Below are 20,700 nucleotides of genomic sequence, written 5' to 3'. Positions count from 1 at the left end.
GGGACACATCAAACTATCAACTAGGGAGATTTAGATTTACAAAAAACACTAATTTCATCATCTTTACCTGACCGAGCCAACGTAATATACCAAACACTGGCTCACAGTGCGATGCAAGTGCTCAACACTTGCATCAATCAAAAAGCCATTTACTACGTGTTGTGTGGAAGCATGTGAGACTGAGTCATCCATTGGCCAATCAGCCGCCTCCCTTTTGCAGACACACACCACATACCAAGGGAGCGACTCACCAGCAAATCAGCAGGTACGCATCAGTTTTTCTAGTGACCTGTGCATGTAGTCACGTATGCAGAGAAAGAGCTTATGAGTAAACGTAGGCAGTTGATAAGGCGACCCGGTTACAAACATTTATTTTTTTGTTAAAAACATTGACGTCATTTTTGGTTCATTTTGTTGCAACAAAGACCAATTCAACTATTAGATACAAATAGCAGCTGACCGCTACCGTGGTCTCGAAATGCCGCGGTCATACGATCCTGTTAAAATGTAACTTATTTAAAAACAACAACACTGTATTAATGTATCATATTATTGTTTGTTTACCATTCATATTCATATTCACATGTCAACACAATTGTATGATGGTGCCCTGTGCTTCTGTCCGCTTTATTAATAGCTGGAGTAAAGGGGACGTATGTAGCTTGTTCAGATGCGTCTGGTTTAAGTTGGACCACAGGGACCAGCAGGGTAGCCCGGAGTTATACTGCCCGACGATCAAAGTCCATCTGTCCTTATCCAGTTTATTGCCGCTTTTCCACCGCACATGTAGACACTCTCTAGCTGTCATACATCTGGTACAGTGCCAAGGATCTCCCTCCCTCTCCCCCCACCCCCCTCTCTCTCCCTCTTCTCTCTCTCTCCTCTCTCTCTCTCTCTCTCTCTCTTCTCTCTCTCTCTCTCTCTCTCTTCTCTCTCTCCTCTCTCCTCTCTCTCTCTCTCTCTCTCTCTCTCGCTCTCTGTGGGTAGGTAAGGCTATCTGTTTCCCGAGGTGATTGAATGATCCGGCATGCTTACACAAACCATATGGAATGTAACAACCATGCTGTATTCTGTACACTTTGCTCTTAGAAAGTGATCACCCAGTTGCCTATTTTGGCAAAGGGATCACCCAGTTGCCCCATCCCCCCCATATAAACCATATTTTTCTGTAAATGTCTATCATTGTGGCTATGCTCTCTCAAGCTACAACAGAGATACATGCTATCCTATCCTTGGCCCCCAGCCTGCTTCCTTTCTGCTTGGTGCACTGGCTATTTCAGGACCGGATACTACTGTGTCCATGAACAACGACCACAACGCAACTTTTTTCTTTCATTTGTATATTTAGATGTTGAAAAGTGTCATTATTTGGGGGCTGAGATCCAAAAATGTGATTGAATCTCAACTAATTTACTGCATCATCATAACCACATTTTATGTTGTTAAAAAACACAGGTATCACACACACACACACACACACAACACCACACACACACACACACCACCCACACACACACACACACACACACACACACACACACACACACACACACACACACACACACACACAAAACACACAACACAGGGAGGACTTCCCTTTGTTAAGACTCTTCCTCAGAATCCCAGGCCCAAGGTTGCGTTCCAAGCCCTCCCATACTTTTGTTTGGGCAGAGGAGCTGTGAGGATGAGAAACATCTTAATGATCTGGTTTACCCTACTATGAGGAAAATGGAAGGTTCCCTACTATGAGGAACGCCTTCAATGTTTTCCAATATGGAAAACCTTATCTTCAATCTAAAAGAACCGTTACATGTCAAAAGATTAAGAATTTTTACATTCACTTGGTGAATTTTACGCAATCCCGCGTGTAATGTCATCATAAAGTTTCTCATCATGCAATCGGAGGAAACAGTCGTAGCCAACTCCTACGACTCTTGCCCAACAGCACGTGCCTGCAAGAGAAAGTGGGCCGGGCCGCACGCCCCCCAAAGCTTTATAGCTCCCTGGTGCGCCCGTGCTCCTCAGCACGTCAAAACAACAGAGCGAGGCCCTGTCGGTGGAAGACAGCACGTCGAGAAAGAGACGCGGCGTTACTTGTGAGGAGTTTTTGTGTCGAGTCGGTCATCTGAGGACAATCAAAACCCGTAATCGAAAGGTATGCTTCTATTTCAACCAAGTAGTTTGGGTATTATTGTTCATTGGATGGAAATTCGTTTTGAGGAAAAAAACAGTTTGAAACCGTGTTTTTTTTTTGGTGTTATTTTGAGATGTTGGCCACGCGATATATTTTCTTGAAATAGGAAATTGGATCTATGTGACTATGTATTTGAAAATAACTTCGAAATTCCTTCGAGAATTAAGTTATAATTTCATAATTTCAGTCTTGTTTCATCCTCGGCCACAAATAGTAGAATGCTTTGTGCATGTGTCTCAGCGCGCCTCCGTCCGCAGGTAAGCCACAGGTGGCGGGATGAATATAGTATTGAGATCTGCACATAGCTGTGTATCCAGAGTAGATATGTTGCCTACAGACTATCCATATTTCATACCGACCATTTCCAGATTGTTTTATTTCAAACAGATGGGTTACTGAATTATAATAACATAAATCATGAAATAGTAGCCTGTTCTTAATCACTTTGTTTACAAAATGATTACGCAGTGTACAAAAACTTTAGCATTCTTTTCTTTAACTCTGTTGTTTGTCATCCTTAACTGTGACCTAGATGTATTACAACCATAGTTCAGAGATCTGGTGGATTTAAATCGCACAGTGGAATTCAGCAATAATGATGTCATGCATGTATTTTGCAGCAATATCTCTCAAACCAAGGGTGATCCGCTTGATCACCCACCCCTCTAAACAATATCTCACTTACACACTCAGTCAGTCAGTGAGTCAGTGAGTCAGTCAGTCAGTCAGTCAGTCAGTCAGTCAGTCAGTCAGTCAGTCAGTCAGTCACTCACTCACTCACTTTCACTCACTCACTCACTCACTCACTCACTCACTCACTCACTCACTCACTCACTCACTCACTCACTCACTCACTCACTCACTCACTCACTCACTCACTCACTCACTCACTCACTCTCTCTCTCTCTCTCTACACCATATCTGTGCTGTATGGGAATTCTTGAATGCATTTGAACTGCGATTTTACTACTTTGTCAATCCTAAAATTTAGGTCTTCAACAGCTTATCTGACCAGACCTCTTACTAGCACTGATATATCCAGGGCAGGGATTTGACGGTTTAGATTTTTTTGCTAAGATTAGGGGAAGAAATCATTGTCTTTCTGGAGATAAAAACATGAGTGTTCTTTGGGATTTGGACCCTAAAAGAAGGCAAGCGAGAGGTGCGCCTGGACTTAACTCTGGGCTCAGATGTTTTTACAAATGTAATCAGTGTATATGTATGTTCTGTCCCCCCACTAAGCAAACAGACAGAGCGTCACTGCAGGGTGAACTACAGCTCCAAGGCCTTTGACACTGCAGCGTTGGCTCGGGTTAATAGGCACGCATGTCTTTGTTGAGTCTTCTCAAGACAAAATGCCCAACATTTTTTAATGAGCTTTTTTTCCAACATTACAGTTTTTCTAAGTCGATTTGGTACATTTCTCAGATCAGAATAGAAATTTGCAAAACAGTAAGTGCATTTCTCAAAACAATTCGTACAAATAGCAAAACACCATGGATTTCATGCAAAAGCAAGTCTCTTGCTCAAAATCCTTAGTTTGTTTTCTCAAAAGTAAATATCTGTGTCAATGAACATGTCAGTGCCATCAAAATGACAAGTCCTTATGTCATTGTGTATGGATAAGACTGTCAAATTGCTTAGTCATGTTGTCAATATAACAGTGTACTCTGGAGGGATGTTCTGATGTAAACCATGGCTAAAGTTTTGAAGACAATTATTGTAAATTGTAAGTTACACCTTACTGTGTATGTAAGTTACACCTTAGTGTATGTGGTAGATTAATTGCAAGAGACTGGACAAGATTCACATTTACGCTTTGAATGTTTGTACTGTAATTTGTTGACAGACCATGTCATTGCTAGCATGCATTGCTGTAGGAAATACAGTGTAGTCATCCTACACCTCCTGACGTTCCTTTCTGTTGGGCCACAAATTCTCAGACAATGTAACATTGTGTTGTGCTCCAATGTTGTGGGGGTGAGACTATTCAATAGAGACCCATTACAATACATTTTGATCAACATGACATAAGCATTTGATAATGTAGGAAAGAGCAGAGAATTGTACATAATCATTTGCATGAATGTACCAAAGCATTTGCAACTTGTTCAAAGAAATGAGAAACTGCTTTTTTGATGTGCATTAGTGACACAATGATGTGAAGGTTGAACAGGAAGTTTTGAGAATTTCAATTCTGATCTTAGAAATGTACCAAAGCGACTGAGAGAAAAACTGTAATAATACTTTTATTTAGTGATACGTATGAAATTGAAATTGTTTGCAGCCATCATCTCATGCTTTACTATCATACTACCCCAGGTAATGCATTGCAATTTAATACTTTCACCCATAGGCCTTAACTTGGTCCTCATTATAGATCCTTTCACAAACAATACGAATCATTTTCATCTCTGTCCTTTAACTGCAGTTTGTCAAGCATTCCTTGTAGATTGTCATGGATTCACAGATATTGGGTCCAATCGCCCTCTTACAATTACATAACTTCAAAGTCTCACCTCGACTCAGCCAAAGCTATTTCAAAGCTTTCACCTCCCTCGTGCGCGGCTGTTTATGGGAAGTGTACACGTGTGGATAATGTTGAAGACGAAACAACTACAATGACAACAGGAACTTGTTAGGCTGTGTGCGCTCTCTCTCAGCACAATGCCTCACAATGGCTGCAAGAGAAACAGTCGGCTAGTTTAGACCGTTCTCAGGATAAAAAACTCTATCACGGCAACAATGAACAATGTGAGGTCTATCACAGGTTGTATCATTGTTGCTTATTCATGACTGTGAAATGGTATTGTTATTTATGCATCTATAGGGCATGGCAATCACACCAGACACAGAGAAATCTGTGTCTCATGGTCATATTCTGACATATTTGAGGGAGTAGTTTTACTCTTAAGGCGAAATCTCGAAAGATAAAGAAAGTTTTTTTGCGATGGGGTACACAAAAGGATGAACAAAATTCTCAACCAGAATTTACACAATTCATGATTAAATTTGACGCCCTAATGTTAGTCATGCGTTGTCATGGCCATGTTTCATAGGACAGGATCAGCACAGAATGCACATATCGTCTTCCCATGTTCTTTGTAATGAATCAGGAGCAAATTGAGTGTAAGAAGAAAAAACCCAAAGACGCGGCTGACAGCCGAGGTGGCCTGTACTAACCCTGTGTTCAGGTGAGGTGTTACCTTAGTGGTTGGGAGGTCAGACGGAGAGCTTAGGGCGTATCTGTTAACTGCGGATGACCCAGATGTCTCAGCGTACAGCTTTCCCCCAGCATGTCCACTCCTCGCTGGACAACGTAAACAGGAAGTCATCTTTTCAGAGGTTGGCCAATGACAATTGCATTGCAGTTTTTTATTTATTTATGCACGTTTTTAAACAAGACGCGTGTGTTGTATAAACCAGCTGGCTAATAGCACATGATCAAATTTTTTAGCAGTGCTTCCAACGGAAATGTCTTTCCTATAGTTGGGGGTTATGGATGTGTTTTTCGTGGTCATTGGATCTGGAATTTTAAACGGGGGCCTGTGTCACAAAAGGTCCACATTGCGTTGGTGGGCTGTGCTTTTGAAGGCGCAGCAGAAGGACAAACGGACCTGTTGTGTGATGTATCACCCCTTCCACTGTGTGACTATTGTGTGGGTCTGACTGGCTTAGCTCTTTGTTCTCAGAGTCAAGATACAGAGACACTATCTTTATCTCAAATACAGAAATGTGGGCTTGGGAATGAGTAGGAAAATGCCATTAACCCTCCAACATAATTGAAGGATAAGACATATTGTTATATATTTGCAAGTAATACAAGTAGTATGACTTTAAAAGGATATTGTCACACTTTTACCATCATCGAGAGAGAGAGAGAGAGAGAGAGAGAGAGAGAGAGAGAGAGAGAGAGAGAGAGAGAGAGAGAGAGAGAGAGAGAGAGAGAGAGAGAGAGAGCGAGAGAGAGAGAGAGAGAGAGAGAGAGAGAGAGAGAGAGAGAGAGAGAGAGAGAGAGAGAGAGAGAGAGAGAGAGAGAGAGAGAGAGACAAAACCACAGAGAAGAAGAATAGAACAGCGATTCACAGATGACAGTCGTTATGGGTCGGTTGAAGCCATGGTGTCACTGGCTTCCTGTATGGTTCGTGTGTGTGTTGTTTGTCTGGGGGTAGTGTCCCGCTAAGCAGAGGAGGAGAACTCACCAGGCCCCGGGGTCTGAGAGGCTAACAGCGGGGCCCTTGCGGACACAAAGAGCTCTCATAACCGGCTGATGCCATTTGCATTCACAGCTGCAGTCGCCTCGCTGCTCCCAAGCAAGCCGCAGCATGATGCACTAGCACAATCTGACGGCTGGTTTCTATTGAGACCGAGCCTCTGTCTCTGTCTCTGTCTCTCTGTCTCACTCTCTCTCAGTCTGTGCCATCATTGATATCTGACTCTCTCACTGGGTCTCGGTTACCCTTTCCCTTGAGCTCTGGATAAATAGAAACTTGACGTTATGCTGTGAAATCTAGCATGGCATACTAAAAGGGGTAGCGTGGAGGATTTGCTGCCGCCTATGGATGAGGTTACAGATTTCGAAAGATTAAAAAGATAGTTGTGAATACGATACTCAATTTATTTATCTGTAGGATCTTTTTCATAACGTTTGGAATTTATCAGAGGATGTCAGAGGCATAAATAAAAACCCTTTTTGAGGTAATCCATTCTTGGGGTGTAATATCGCCAAAGGTATTCCATTCCTGTAGTAGCAGCAGCTTATATGTTTTTAATTAGTTATTAACTTTGTTGTTTTGATAAAATGCATGCACCCAAATGATTTGATCTGATCACCCAAACTGCTTTTTCATCTGTTCGAATTTTTCCTGTTCACCACCTTGACTCCCACTTCTGTTCTATGGTTTTCAAGTTTGTTTTTCTTTTGTGTATGTTTTTTTGTATAATAACGTTGTGGAATTACACATTTCAAAATCATATTTCACAACGCATCGTTTTTGTATGCTTCTAAAGTTCCCAGAGGAAAGGGTGAAAGGGACTATTGTGCTGATATTATGTAATGATCCATCAAAAAAAACGAAAGCATGTCAAAGTGTTGCATGAAAATGATACTCATTGCTGTACAGCCCATGAAAAACAACGAGGAAAAGCATCCAACTGAAACTCACCTCTGTGTGTGTGTGTGTGTGTGTGTGTGTGTGTGTGTGTGTGTGTGTGTGTGTGTGTGTGTGGGTGTGTCTCTCTCTCTTCTCTCTCTCTCTCTCTCTCTCTCTCTTCTCCCTCCCTCCCTCCCTCCCTCTCTCTCTCTCTCTCCTCTCTCGCTCTCTCTCTCTCTCTCTCTCTCTCTCTCTCTCTCTCCTTCTCTCTCTCTCTCTCTCTCTCTCTCTCTCTCTCTCTCTCTCTCTCTCTCTCTCTCTCTCTTTCTCTCTCTCTCCCCAGGCTACCCAGCTCATTGAAATGGATGACATCCATTTGGTCGAGTCCAAGCCCCTGCTGGTGGACAGGGAGCTGCCGGTATGTTCGATGACAGTCCGGACTGTTTGGGGTCAGGGTGGTCGCAGTCGGGGGCAGTTACATAAAGATGTACAGCATGTCATCTGGGCGAGCTGTTGGATTGACGCATCATACAGTAGTACTGACCGCTGACGACACAAAGTGCACTGTGATGAGGAGCTGAACACGACCAAGATATTCTTTGTAATAATGTTGTCATCACTCACTCACTCACTCACTCACCCAGGACACACACTCATTCAGGACATTGGGTTACAGATGTATAATTGCACTAGATTAGATTAGTACATTGTAATAATCTGCCCTTTCTTTTCCAGGCTTGAGAGAGGCTGTGCAGCAACTTATGATCAAGGTATGTTAAGATAACTTTGGTTATCTATGGAGATATTGCACATTTGCCCAGATAATGTTTTCCACAGTCTTGTTCATCAATATAAAAATACGACATCCAGTAGGTTTTCGCTATATATCGATATATTAGAATATATTTATGAGATCTCTTCCCAAATTGAGGTGTTCCTGGCACCATCTAGTGGTGGTTTCTAGAATACATTGCGTTTGTTGAAAAAAAAAATTCTCATGCTAACTCGATCGCATGCAGAAAATGACTTAACGTATTTTCCAGACCAACAGTCTGTCAGGTAACACCCTCCTTCCCTCCCGCCTCCCTGACACACACACACACACGCACGCACGCATGCAAGCACACACACACACACACACACACACACATTCACGCACGCACGCACGGCACGCACGCACACACAGTTCATTGATCACTCTATTACCGCGTTGGGTCTGTGCCATGTGGTTACTGCTGTGCACCAGAGCCAATCAGAGTCCCGATCTCAGCACCATGGAGAGCACTCTGGAACAGTGAGTCAACAAGCACTGAGGTGATCACAACATGGTCAGCAGATGGCCACAACATTCTCAGTAGATTGTTTGTAGCTGGTCAGTAGATGGTCAGTAGGGTGTCACTTGATGATCTGTAGATCCTCAGTACGTAGTCAGTAGATAGCCTCTAAAGACTCAGTAGATAGTGTATAGATTGTCTCAGTAGAAAGTAGTCGTAGTCCATGTTTTTAAGAAGGTCCGTAGATTAGATCAGTCGATAGTCAGCAGATAGTTATTGGTCGGTTGATTGTCTCTTATTGATCAGTAGATAGTCAGTAGATAGTCAGAAGATAGTCAGTAGATAGTAGATGGTCACGTGGTTGTCCCTGGATGATCAGTCGATGGAGGTATTTTTACAGGTGGATGAGCTGACCTGAGGTATTCAGGGCGAGCGTTTCATTTCACCAAAGCGTCTGAGCTCGTTAATGACGTAGGTTTTCGTGAGCGAGCGCGCGCCATCTGGCAATCTTGGCCATCTGCTTCCACTTACATGCACACGAGCGTTCAGGCACACCACACAAACACACACACACACACACACAACACACACACACACACACACACACACACACACACACAGTGTCTCAATGGCTCTCTGTGGCTCAATGGCTCAACAGTTAGCTCTCTGAATGTCAGTATTATCTTTCAGAGGAGTGTGTTGGAGTGTGTGCGTGTCTGAAGGAATACATTAAGAGGGGTGTGGTTAGAGCTCCTAATGTTACCTGCAGATCTGTTATTATGAGGTTGTGGAAATTGCGTTGAATGAGAGATACAATTTAGCACGTTGAGCACACAGTTGTGTGACTCGTTTATTGAGTTAGAGAAAACAGGAAATCAAAACTTGCTGCAAGTAAACAAATCCCGCATCGGGCTCTGACGTCATGAAACGCTCGTAATCCTTAAAGGGACAGCGATCCCTGAACCACCAAGACAGTAAATGACATGCCTAACACAGTGGAAAGAACAACACATAGCAAATTACTGTAGGTGAATTATGTTACACTCACTACAAGGTCTTGCTTGTAGTGAGTGGATCATAACCACTCAAAACTGGTCTTTGTTTGCTCTGGTCTCTCTTGCTCTTGCTCTCTCTCTTTCTCTTGGTATCTCTCTCAGTTTTCTCTCCTCTTTTTAATATTATCATTATCCTTACACAAGTAACAATGTTATTACAACCTTTATTATTGATATCATCAGTCACAATACATCAAATAGTTAGACCATTGACGGCTTGCTCGGTTAACCCTGAGCTGTCCCTCAACAGACATGGCCCTCAGCAGACATGTAGATATGTAGTGATGGGACTCAAGGCTTAGACTGCTGTGCCAGTAGGAAAGGTCCATCCTTACTTGTGTGATCACATCAGCTGGTGATGCAACACTAGTATGTGGAGGGAAATACCTACTTATCTCTAGAAGTTCCAACAGTTTTTGCTTGACTAAAATTAAAACCAAAACTACAATAACTTCATGTGGATACTTCTTCGAGGTAGATATATAACCTTTTATTATTTTTAAAACAATTATTTGAAAACCCTTGTTAAAATTACCCCAAATTTTAGAGATGTGTCAAAGTTTTTGTATAAACAACATGGTAGCCCTACATCACCCTGAATGTGGCTGACCTATTATATGAACCAACTACATCTATGAGCCATTCACTGCCCCACTCCAAAGCCACCCTGCTGAATCACGCCTAGGATAGACCACATCCTCCTCCAAACATTGGTCACGATACTGTTCTAAAGTCAACGCCTCACCATCCCACAGCTCCGAATGCCCCTCCTGTCTGACATTGGCTGATCCAATTTAGGGATCTTTATCTAGAATTAGCTTGTTTTGACCAGCCTGCAAAGCACCCTGGGAGTATTGGGAGCTTAGGCCAAGTGCTAAGCAGTAGGGGTATAAAACAGGGCTCCCAGAACATACGGCACTCTCAGGAACCGTACAGGAGCTTACCCACCAATCGGATCTGTTGCCTTAGAGCGGCCCGGCTACGTCTGTTGATATTCATATAAGCGAGCGTCGCTCGACACACGGCTGCTGACATGGTTCTTGAAGATTCTGATGTGGAAATGATTGTGGCTGAGCTTGAAGTCACCGTGAGTAGGCTGCTCAGTTTATTGACCTCGTCACACACTATTATTCTATTTTGTGTTTTCTATTTATAGCTACAATTAAAAGGTTGAAAGCATGTTGATTTAATTTCAAATATCCACGTGAGCAACGGAGTGTAAATTTCCAAAATACACTGTGTCATGAATGTGATCGTCACAGGTAGCGAGATGCTGATAGTGGTTTAGGCAGAGATGCTTAAAAAAGTTGGTTGTGATTAAATTCCTTTCTGCAGACAGGCATTCACTTGGTTTGGATTGTGTCCAGCCTTCTATGCATCTGGTGCAATGATCACCAGTTATTTGGTCTAATCGTGGATCATGTGGTTGAGAGGTGTCCGTGAAACGATTTTGGTCTCTGTGACAATGTGTCGCTAATGTGGAAAAACAAACTAAAAGAGTTTATCTTGAAATGGGAACTTGGCCTTCCCTTCTCTGGACACTGACTGACTTAATGAGAAACTCTGATGAAAACACTTTTTGAATCATCTGATGCACATGAAATATATATACTTTTTTAATATCATCGTTATAATTATTACAAACCACATACATATATTATTATCCTAATTAAAATCACAATAATAAATGTAATCGTCAACTACTCAAAAGCACAGTGTACTATTATAAGAATCAGGCATATTATTATCCCTATTTGTGTTATTATTTGTGTTATTATTAAAAAAATCTAAATTATAATATATATCTTATATTTTCTATATTATAATAATATGATTATACTATACTACTATAATTATACTAATTATTTACATACAATACAATTATACTATTTATACTACTATACCTCTATTGTTCTGAGCCCTTGGAGCTCCTTTATGAAGCTGTCTTGCGGGCTCAGACCTCATGGTGACCCCTGCTCCCCCTACAGGAGCACGACGTGGAGACCCCCTACGGGAGGATCCACTGCTCCATGAAGGGCGTGCCCAAGGGCGACCGGCCTGTCATCCTCACCTTCCACGACATCGGCCTGAACCGTAAGCCCGCCGCCTCCTCCTATAGCCCTGGCTGTACGCCACGGCATCTGCTGCCACAGCGCCTCACAGATCCCCTTCCTCCACCGCCTTGCATCACCCCCCCCCCCCCCCCCCCCCTGGAAGCAGATTAGACTGACACACGGTGTGCGTTATCGCCACGGCAACAGTTTAGCTTCGGACAATATCGAGCGTGGCTTCTTTCTCTACGCTGTATATGACAGATGAAGTGTGAAACCAGGCCACGGCCATGTTGGGCCTTTCAAGACGGCAAACACACAGACACACATGAAGGATGACCCGATGCAAGGCTAACGGCGTTGTGTGGTGTCTCCCCCCAGACAAGACCTGCTGGAACCCGGTGTTCAGCCACGAGGACATGCAGGAGATCATGCAGCACTTTGCCGTGGTCCACGTGGACGCGCCAGGCCAGCACGAGGGGGCCAACACCTTCTCCAACGGGTGAGGCACGCACACACACACACACACACACACACACACACACACCACAACACACACACCACACACACACACACACACACACACACACACAACACACACACACACACACACATACACACACACTGGGACAGGCAAGCACACTCACGCAGGCAAGTGTGCACTCACAAATAGGTTCAGAAACAAGCGCACATGCATGCATGCCCATACATTCACACAAACAAGGCACATGCTCAAGACATTACACACAACACACACACAAACACACACACACCACACACAACCCACATACACAAACACACACCAGTAAGGACTGAGCCGAGTATAAGATGCATTTCTCGCACCCACACACACGCACACACACACAACACACACACACACACACACACACCACACACACACACACACACACAACACACACACACACACACAGGCACACGCATGCATACACGCTGAAAGTCAATGGGGGAGGTAATCGGTCACCCCTAACAGTTAGATTTTCCGTTGATCTTCCTTGCTGACCCACAAGGGGAGGAATAAGCAGTATGTGTGTGTGTGCCGTGATGATAACGGCAGACAAAGGTCACCTGACACCTAATGATCCTATCATAAACAGCAGAATGCTGAATGCTGCAGTTTGAAATAAACAACAAGCGCTAAACGATTGATTGATTGATTGATTTATTACTCGTTTCAACTGACTATATCCACAACTGTATTCTGTTGCCCCCCCCCCCCCCCCCCCCCCCCCCCACCCCCCCCCCCCCCCCCCCTCACCTTTCAGGTATGAGTACCCCTCTATGGACCAGCTGGCTGAGACCCTCCCCGCAGTCCTGAAGCACTTTGGGTAGGTGGGCGCAGTAAAGGGCCAACTGAGTGGCACTTTGTGTTAAGAACATCCATCAATCCATCCATTTACTAAGCACTGTTACCTTTTCTTTATTTAGGTATTTATTATCTATAATGCTTTCCTTGCTAACAACTTGTCCTACCCTACTGCCACTTATTATTGTCTAAGAGCTTTTTCCAATGTCTCTGTCTCCTGTCATGTGTTCCAGGCTGAAGAGCGTGATTGGCATGGGCATCGGCGCCGGGGCCTACATCCTGACCAGATTTGCTGTGAGTGTTTGTCCTCTTGTTAGCTTAATCATTACAGAGTTTTAATCAAACCGGGATAGCTGAGCTGGCGAATGTGTTGCTACTCTGATTCTGGCACTGTAATGCTGCTTATTGCATTAGCATGGCGTTGCATTAGCGCTACTAAAAAAGCCTCTGGAATGTTCCGGATTGGTGGAATAAAAAAAAAACGATTGCTCAGCGGGGAGAAAGGTTGATACATGGTTGATAGGAGAACCGACATATATATTATATATTGGTTCAACCCTCCACTGAACCCTTCCGTCTTCCAATATTGAAATGGTTTAACCAGAGCAGGTGATGTGATCTGGGGGCCCGGTCTCAGTGTGAACGTTGTGTTCTGGTTCTCAGCTGGACTACCCCGCCATGGTGGAGGGCCTGGTACTGATCAACATCAACCCCTGTGCTGAGGGCTGGATGGACTGGGCCGCACACAAGGTGGACACACACACACTCATGCAAGGCACACACACAAACACACATATACAACCACACACACACACACACACAGTCACACAAAAACACACGCACGCAGATGCTCAGCGTATGACAGGACAATATGCGCTGCGTGGATGCTAAATCATTTGTAAACCTTGTTGCAGATCACAGGCTGGGCCCACGCTCTGCCAGACATGATCATTTCCCATCTCTTCGGAACGGTACGTTCACACCCACACCACTCCGTGACGGGATATTTCATGTACGGCACTCTCATGGCCTTCTCTACATGGGCCTTTCCTATGCTCATTTTCATGTTATGGTTTGGTTTTGGTCCTAGGAGGAAATCTCCAACAACCATGACCTGATCGGAACCTACCGCCACCACATCATGAACGACATGAACCACTACAACCTGCAACACTTTGTCAGGGCCTACACCAGGTGAGGGACACCCCTCTGCACACACACACGTACACACACGCACACACACACACACACACGGACGGACGGACGGACGGACAGACAGACACACAAACACTCACACACACATGCATGAACACACACACATAAAAACTAGAGCTGTCAAGCGATTAAAATATTTAATCGTGATTAATCGCATTAATGTCATAGTTAACTCTAATTAATCGCGATTTAATCGCAAATTATTTTTCTATGCTAAATATCCCTTGATTTTTTTTGTCCCATAATTCTTCTCATTTTAATTATCTTATCAACATGGTGAAGTGCATCGGCTTGCCTTGTGCAAATGATTTTTTATTGATAACAACATTGGCATATACACTGATCAAAACAGGACGATACAAAAAAAGAGCCTATAGTGCAATTAAACGACTGCTGTGAACAAATGTCATTTGAACATAGCAGTCAGGCTACTGCTTATTTGTTTTGAGCCAAAGAAAAAAAAAAAAAAAAGGTTTTTTTTTTTTTTTAATAAAATAATTACGTTAATCGCGCGATAAAAAAAATTAACGCCGTTTAAATTTGGTTTGCGTTTAACGCCGTTAATAACGCGTTTAACTGACAGCTCTAATAAAAACACACATACACGCGCACACATGCACACTCACATGTACCCTCACACTCACAAACACATCCCATCATCCTCCTAATAGGTTGTTCTTGTTCTCCCTAGCTAAGCCTGTAATCTGAATCCATCAGCTGAAGGGAGTATGTAATGGTGGATAAAACAGCTTCTGACCATAATAATATATTATTTATTTATTGGACCATAAAATGATGTACACTATCGCAATCATTTATAATTGTACAATATCTTAAGTAGATAGTGACTTAAATGTAATGGGATCCCTCGGGTGAAAACGGTTCCTGAATGCCACTTTACAAACACAGTCCTAACTGCAGTAGTCAGGGAGTGGTTAGAGTCCTTCTGTTTGAACCCGCTTCCCCTTCTGCAGCCGTAGGGACCTGGAGATCGAGAGACCCATCCCAGGAAGCCCCATCAACCCCAGAACGCTGAAGTAAGTTGGACCAACAGTGTTGCATATCACCACAGAAGCGTGGCATTCCAGTGCTGTGCACACCAGTGGACGTAACCCTGGGGTATGGACAACTTCAGCACACTTAGGCCCAATCCCATTTCTACCCCTTACCCCTCCCCCTTGTTTTGAAGGGGTAAGGGGTAGAAATTGGATTGGGCCTTAGGCCCGATCCCATTTCTACCCCTTACCCCTTCAAAACAAGGGGGAGGGGTAAGAGGAAGGGGTAAGGGGTAGAAATGGGATTGGGCCTTATCCTATAACCTCCCTCTCATCGGCTGCCTTCTTCCTCCCCCACCCTGTGTCCCTCTGTCTAGGTGCCCTTCCCTGCTAGTGGTCGGGGACAACTCCCCTGCTGTTGAGGCCGTGGTGAGTTAAAATGCTGTTCACATGTTATTAAAACATGGTTAAAACAATCTTAAATCACTTTTAAATGTGCCGTCAAGACACAGTGAAAATATGGTTAAAACATGGCAAAAAACGGTGGGAACACTGTTGAAATATTGTTCATACACAGTTACCATGTTATTGAGACATTGTTAAAAACAGGGTAAAAAAGAAAGGTTCAACACGATGAAAGCACACGGTTAAAACAAGATTGAAACATTGTTAAAGCACTTTTAAAAGCAGTCAAAACACGGTTAAAACACTGTTGAAACATTGTTCAAAGTACTCTCAAAACACTATTAGAATACTGTTCAACACAGTTAACATATTATTAAATAACTATTGAAAAACTGTTAAAACATTAAAAGCACTTTCAAAACACAGTTAAACATTGTTCAAAGTGCTGCCAAATAGGAGCAGTAAGACACGGTGCAGTAATGATTGGGTGGCTGGGCCGTGCCTCCCCTGGTGTTCACATGTGTCCGACGTGCCCTGGCACTCTGTCACCAGTTTAAAGGGCCGGAGGACGTGCCCCATTAACCACTTAAAGGTTATGCCTAAGCACGGTTTAGAGGAAAAAAACAAAAGGAAGTGAGGCAGAACTTTAAATCCTCTGAAGGTGGAAAACCGTCTCTCTGTTTCTTTAACTCACATTACTGTACGGGACAATTTACTTTGTTTTCTTTGATTTAGAATTTATCGTTTTAAAGTTTTATTAGTCTTTATTTAGCCAGTCTTATTGATATTAGCACCAGGTTTACAAGAGATCTTAAAATAGGTCAAATATACTGACATACATTACATTATTTTAAGGTTCAAAAGGCAACCCAAATCTACAATATAGCTTTAGTGTGTGTGTGTGTGTGTGTGTGTGTGTGTGAATATACATATATTTTTTATTTTAAAATATTTGAATCATAATCATTCACAATCACAGTTCCAACTGCTACTCCACTGAACCCATACTTAACACACGTTTTGTTTGCACCATCAGGTCGATTGCAACACCAAGCTGGACCCCACCAAGACCACTCTGCTGAAGGTGAACCACCTCGCCTCCTTTCACCTCAGCCTCCCCCACCCTCTATCACCTCCCCTCACCCTATATCACCTTCCCCCACCCCATATCACTCCCTCACCATATATATCACCTCCCCCCACTCTATGTCACTCCCTCACCCTATATCACCTCCCTCATCCTATATCACCTCCCCTCACCCTATATCACCTCCCTCATCCTATATCACCTCCCGCACTCTATATCACTCCCCAATCCTATATCACACCCCCACCCTAGATCACCCCTCACACTATATCACTCCCCCACATTATATCAGCCCCACCCTATATCTTCTCCCCTCACCCTCTCTCGCCCCTTGCTCCCCGTCCCGTTATCACCTCCCTCACCCTCTCTCTCCCCCCTCTCCCCGTCCCGTTATCAACCCCTCCCCCTGGAGGAGCTTGTTTTATTAATAGCCTTGGCGGCAGGGAGTGTGCTGATAAGATTGCGAGGGCTCAGCATGTACCTGGTGACACATTAACTGGCGGCGAGGCCGTGGACGTGCACCTAGTAGGCGCGGGCATGCGCCCGCCATGGCTGACCTACTTACAGACTGTTTTTATGTATTTAATGACTGACGGGTTAATGACTGCTTAACCAATGGAGGGGAGGGCCATTAAAGCGGCCATCTGTATATTTTACCATGGCTAATTCTAAAGTGGCTGATGGGTTGCAAACCAGCTTGTATTAGCTGTACTCACAGGGTTAAGGTAATGGGGCTATTGCTGTGCAAATGGCCAGGAGCTAATGTGCTAAGTGCCAATGACCTCCTTCTTGTTTGGTTTTCCCAATGTCTGCACAGATGGCTGATTGTGGAGGCTTGCCCATGGTCGACCAGGTGTGTATCTCTCTCTCTCCTCTCTCTCTCTCTCTCTCTCTCTCTCTCTCTCTCTCTCTCTCTCTCTCCCTCTCTATCAAATTATCTGCCTCTCTAATTATCTCTTTAGATCTCAATCTCTCGATCTCTTCTTACCTTAAATACCTCTTACTTTCTCTTGGTCTCTCTCTATCTCTCTGTCCCTCCCTTTATATGTGTTTGCTGTGTGTGTGTTGTCCTCAATAGAGTGCGCTCATATAATTGGCTAACGGGGTCAGGGTGGAAAGGCTAGCATGTGTTTGTGTTGTGCGTTGGTTCGGTAAGACGCAACTGTAAGACTGTAAGAGCATTATCATTGCGTGCCAGTTGGGAGGAAGACCTCAATGGATAGGTTTATAATCCAGCAACACCTGTTCACTGCCACTACCATAGCTCCAAGTGCTTTGTGAGTTTTGTGTGTGTGTGTGTGTGTGTGTGTGTGTGTTGTCTGTGTGTGTGTGTGTGTGTGTGTGTGTTGTCTGTGTGTGTGTGTGTGTGTGTGTGTGTGTTGTTGTGTTGGGGATCAAGGTAGGCGAGGAGTGTTTGTGAAAACACTTGTAATCTTCTAGGGGTACAGGAGGAAATAGGGGAAAGATGCTCCCTGTGTTTGCGCTTCATCTCACCGTCTCTCTCTCTCTCTCTCGCTCCGTAGCCCGCGAAACTGACAGAGGCATTCAAGTACTTCATCCAGGGCATGGGATACAGTGAGTACACCAGAACACACACAAAGTGGACAAAATAAATGGAATCCTAGACATATGCACATGATATAGGCCTATACATTATTTTCAACATTCAATGCTTTTGAGCACACACTTAAATAAGTTTGCTTTGGTGGCCTCTAGTGGTAATAGGAGCCTATTTGCTAATAACTGACGCATTCCACATTGATTCCATGGATAATTCTAAGAGAAATTGATCTAAATTGCAAATAATTCCTGATAACTGTTATTATGAAAGCTGCTAGTTTACCCAAAACCCACACACACACACACACCACACACACCACACACACACACACACATCACACACCACACACACACACAACACACACACCACACACACACCCACACACACACACACAACCACACACACACACCACACACATACATAAACACACACGCACGCAAACAATGTACTTAATCGGGAAAAACAAATTTAGCTAGCTGGCTTCTATACGTAGCTCTTTTGAGCATATCGAGCTAGCTGCTAACCACTACCTTTCCCTCCTGCACCACTACCTTTCCCCTCCTCCTCTCCAGTGCCCTCCGCCAGCATGACCCGCCTGGTCCGCTCGCGAAACCGCCTCGGGCTCGAGCGTCGCCTCCTTCGACGGCAACCGCTCGCGCATCGCACACCAACGACCCCCCGCAACCGCTCGCGCTCGCACACCCAACGACGGCACGCGCTCACGCAGCCAGACGACGGAGCACCCGCAGCGCCGGCCGCTCCCACCACGGACACCATGGACGGCTCCGGCCAGCTCGGACCAGGCCGTGCTCAAGTCCACCGAAGTGTCCTGTTAGGCTAGCCTGTAGCGGTAGCGCTAGCAGAGGAAGACGACCGTAGCCCCGTACACCCAGCCCTCGGCCTTGCTGCGCTGCCACCAAACTGTCAGAACGGGGCACACACACAACACACACGAAGAGCCAGAGGGACATCGCCTCCCCCTGGCTCTATAAGAAACAGCAACGCACAAATACCTTCGTACGTTTTGTACCGTATTTCTGATTCCCTGCAAATTACAGAATACATTTTAAGATGAGAACCCACACCCAAAGTTTGTAGGGTGGGTTAATCATCACTCATGCATTGTTATTCCCCACAACATTTGATCACAAAAACAACACAATTCTCGCTCTTGGCTCTGTGAGTAGCTAGGGACAGCGCAGCATAGGACCAACCTTAAAGGAGAACTCTTCCTTTCTTTCTCTCTAAGTACACCAGCTTGTACACATAAATCGCGATTCATCTTTCATACACCAATAATTTCCCTGTCATTTTTTGACCTTGTTAAATGGTCCATAGTGTTCAACCACACTTAACCAGCTCTCAGCCTCTCCCCCTCCCTGGCTTTCTCAAATAGGCCTATACCCTTATCTTGATTGTCAATGAGTTTTGAATGTTTTCATTTCTTTCTTGCTGCAGTCATTTGATTAATCTCTCTTTACTTTGCATTTTTATGTGTTTTGGTTTTTGTTTGCATAGAAGCCGAGGTTGTAGATGTGGAGCAAGAGAGAGAGAATGAGGGGGCGTTTCATGCCAAAAAAAAGGCAGTTTCATTCACAGATTTACTTGATGTCTTTGAAAACGTAAGGGACCAGATTTAAGTATGTTGTGTATATATAAAGTATGTAACCCCTATGCTAATGACTCCTTTGTTTTGGGGATATTATGTCAATTTTGTTTTTGAACATATATCTGTCCATGTTAACAACAATCTAGGAGATGTATTTGTCTCTCTATTGTCTCTATTTACTTAAATTTACTGAAAATCTGCATTGACATTCCGAATCAGATGTTTGACGTTTTGGTTGTGACTTTCTTTTTGTGACTTTTTTTAATTTGTAGAACGTTGTAGGACTTTTCCAATTTATTTTTAACCAATTTAATGCTTTGCAAAACAAGTTCAAAAAACAGGGCACATACTAAAAACTCTGCATTTATTATGCTTTGTTAACTGATCAGGGTTGCAGACATGAATCAGTTCATTGTTTAATAGGTTTTTTTTTGTGATGATTTCTATGCAATCAAGCACAAAGGAACAAAAATGTGCCATGGTGTTGCTTACTTTTTTTTTTGAAGGTGACACTTCTGTTGTTTTGGATGATGGAAGGGTGAACTGGTCGATCAAAATGTAAACTGAAGGATAGCCGTAGCACTAACAGGACACCCACCCCCCCTACCATCCCTACCATCCCTCCCTCTGTCCCTGTTCCACGGGCCCTTTATAAAGATCTGCTTTGTAAACATACATACAGCTTTGTAAAGACGCAGGACTGCCCTAATGCTGTAGAAAATCATTCTAAACCGTTTGTATTTATTACAAAAATAACAATAAAAAAGTGTGTTACTCACCTGTTTCTTGGTTGTGCGATTTATTTGCTGTATTTATGTATGTTTCATGCACTTATCG

At 43.8% G+C, this 20,700-nt stretch overlaps 1 protein-coding gene across 1 annotated transcript; it reads left to right on the top strand.

Moving 5' to 3' along the window:
* The first annotated feature begins 1,999 nt into the window (after positions 1-1,999).
* On the top strand, positions 2,000-20,645 carry ndrg1a (N-myc downstream regulated 1a). Its single transcript, XM_030346440.1, is given in 17 exon segments — positions 2,000-2,155; positions 7,631-7,705; positions 8,022-8,057; positions 11,605-11,710; positions 12,049-12,169; positions 12,951-13,013; positions 13,225-13,285; positions 13,655-13,741; positions 13,906-13,962; positions 14,082-14,185; positions 15,181-15,243; positions 15,579-15,630; positions 16,643-16,690; positions 17,511-17,546; positions 18,217-18,268; positions 18,827-18,864; positions 18,866-20,645. Coding segments are annotated over 16 exon segments (1,206 nt in total). The 5' UTR covers positions 2,000-2,155; positions 7,631-7,648; the 3' UTR covers positions 19,091-20,645.
* The last annotated feature ends 55 nt before the right edge of the window (positions 20,646-20,700 follow it).

The sequence above is a fragment of the Gadus morhua genome, chromosome 22 (genome assembly GCF_902167405.1).
Source record: "Gadus morhua chromosome 22, gadMor3.0, whole genome shotgun sequence".
Classification (NCBI taxonomy): domain Eukaryota; kingdom Metazoa; phylum Chordata; class Actinopteri; order Gadiformes; family Gadidae; genus Gadus; species Gadus morhua.
The sequence above is the reverse complement of the archived record's forward strand: the minus strand, read 5'-3'. Positions and strand labels throughout refer to the sequence as shown.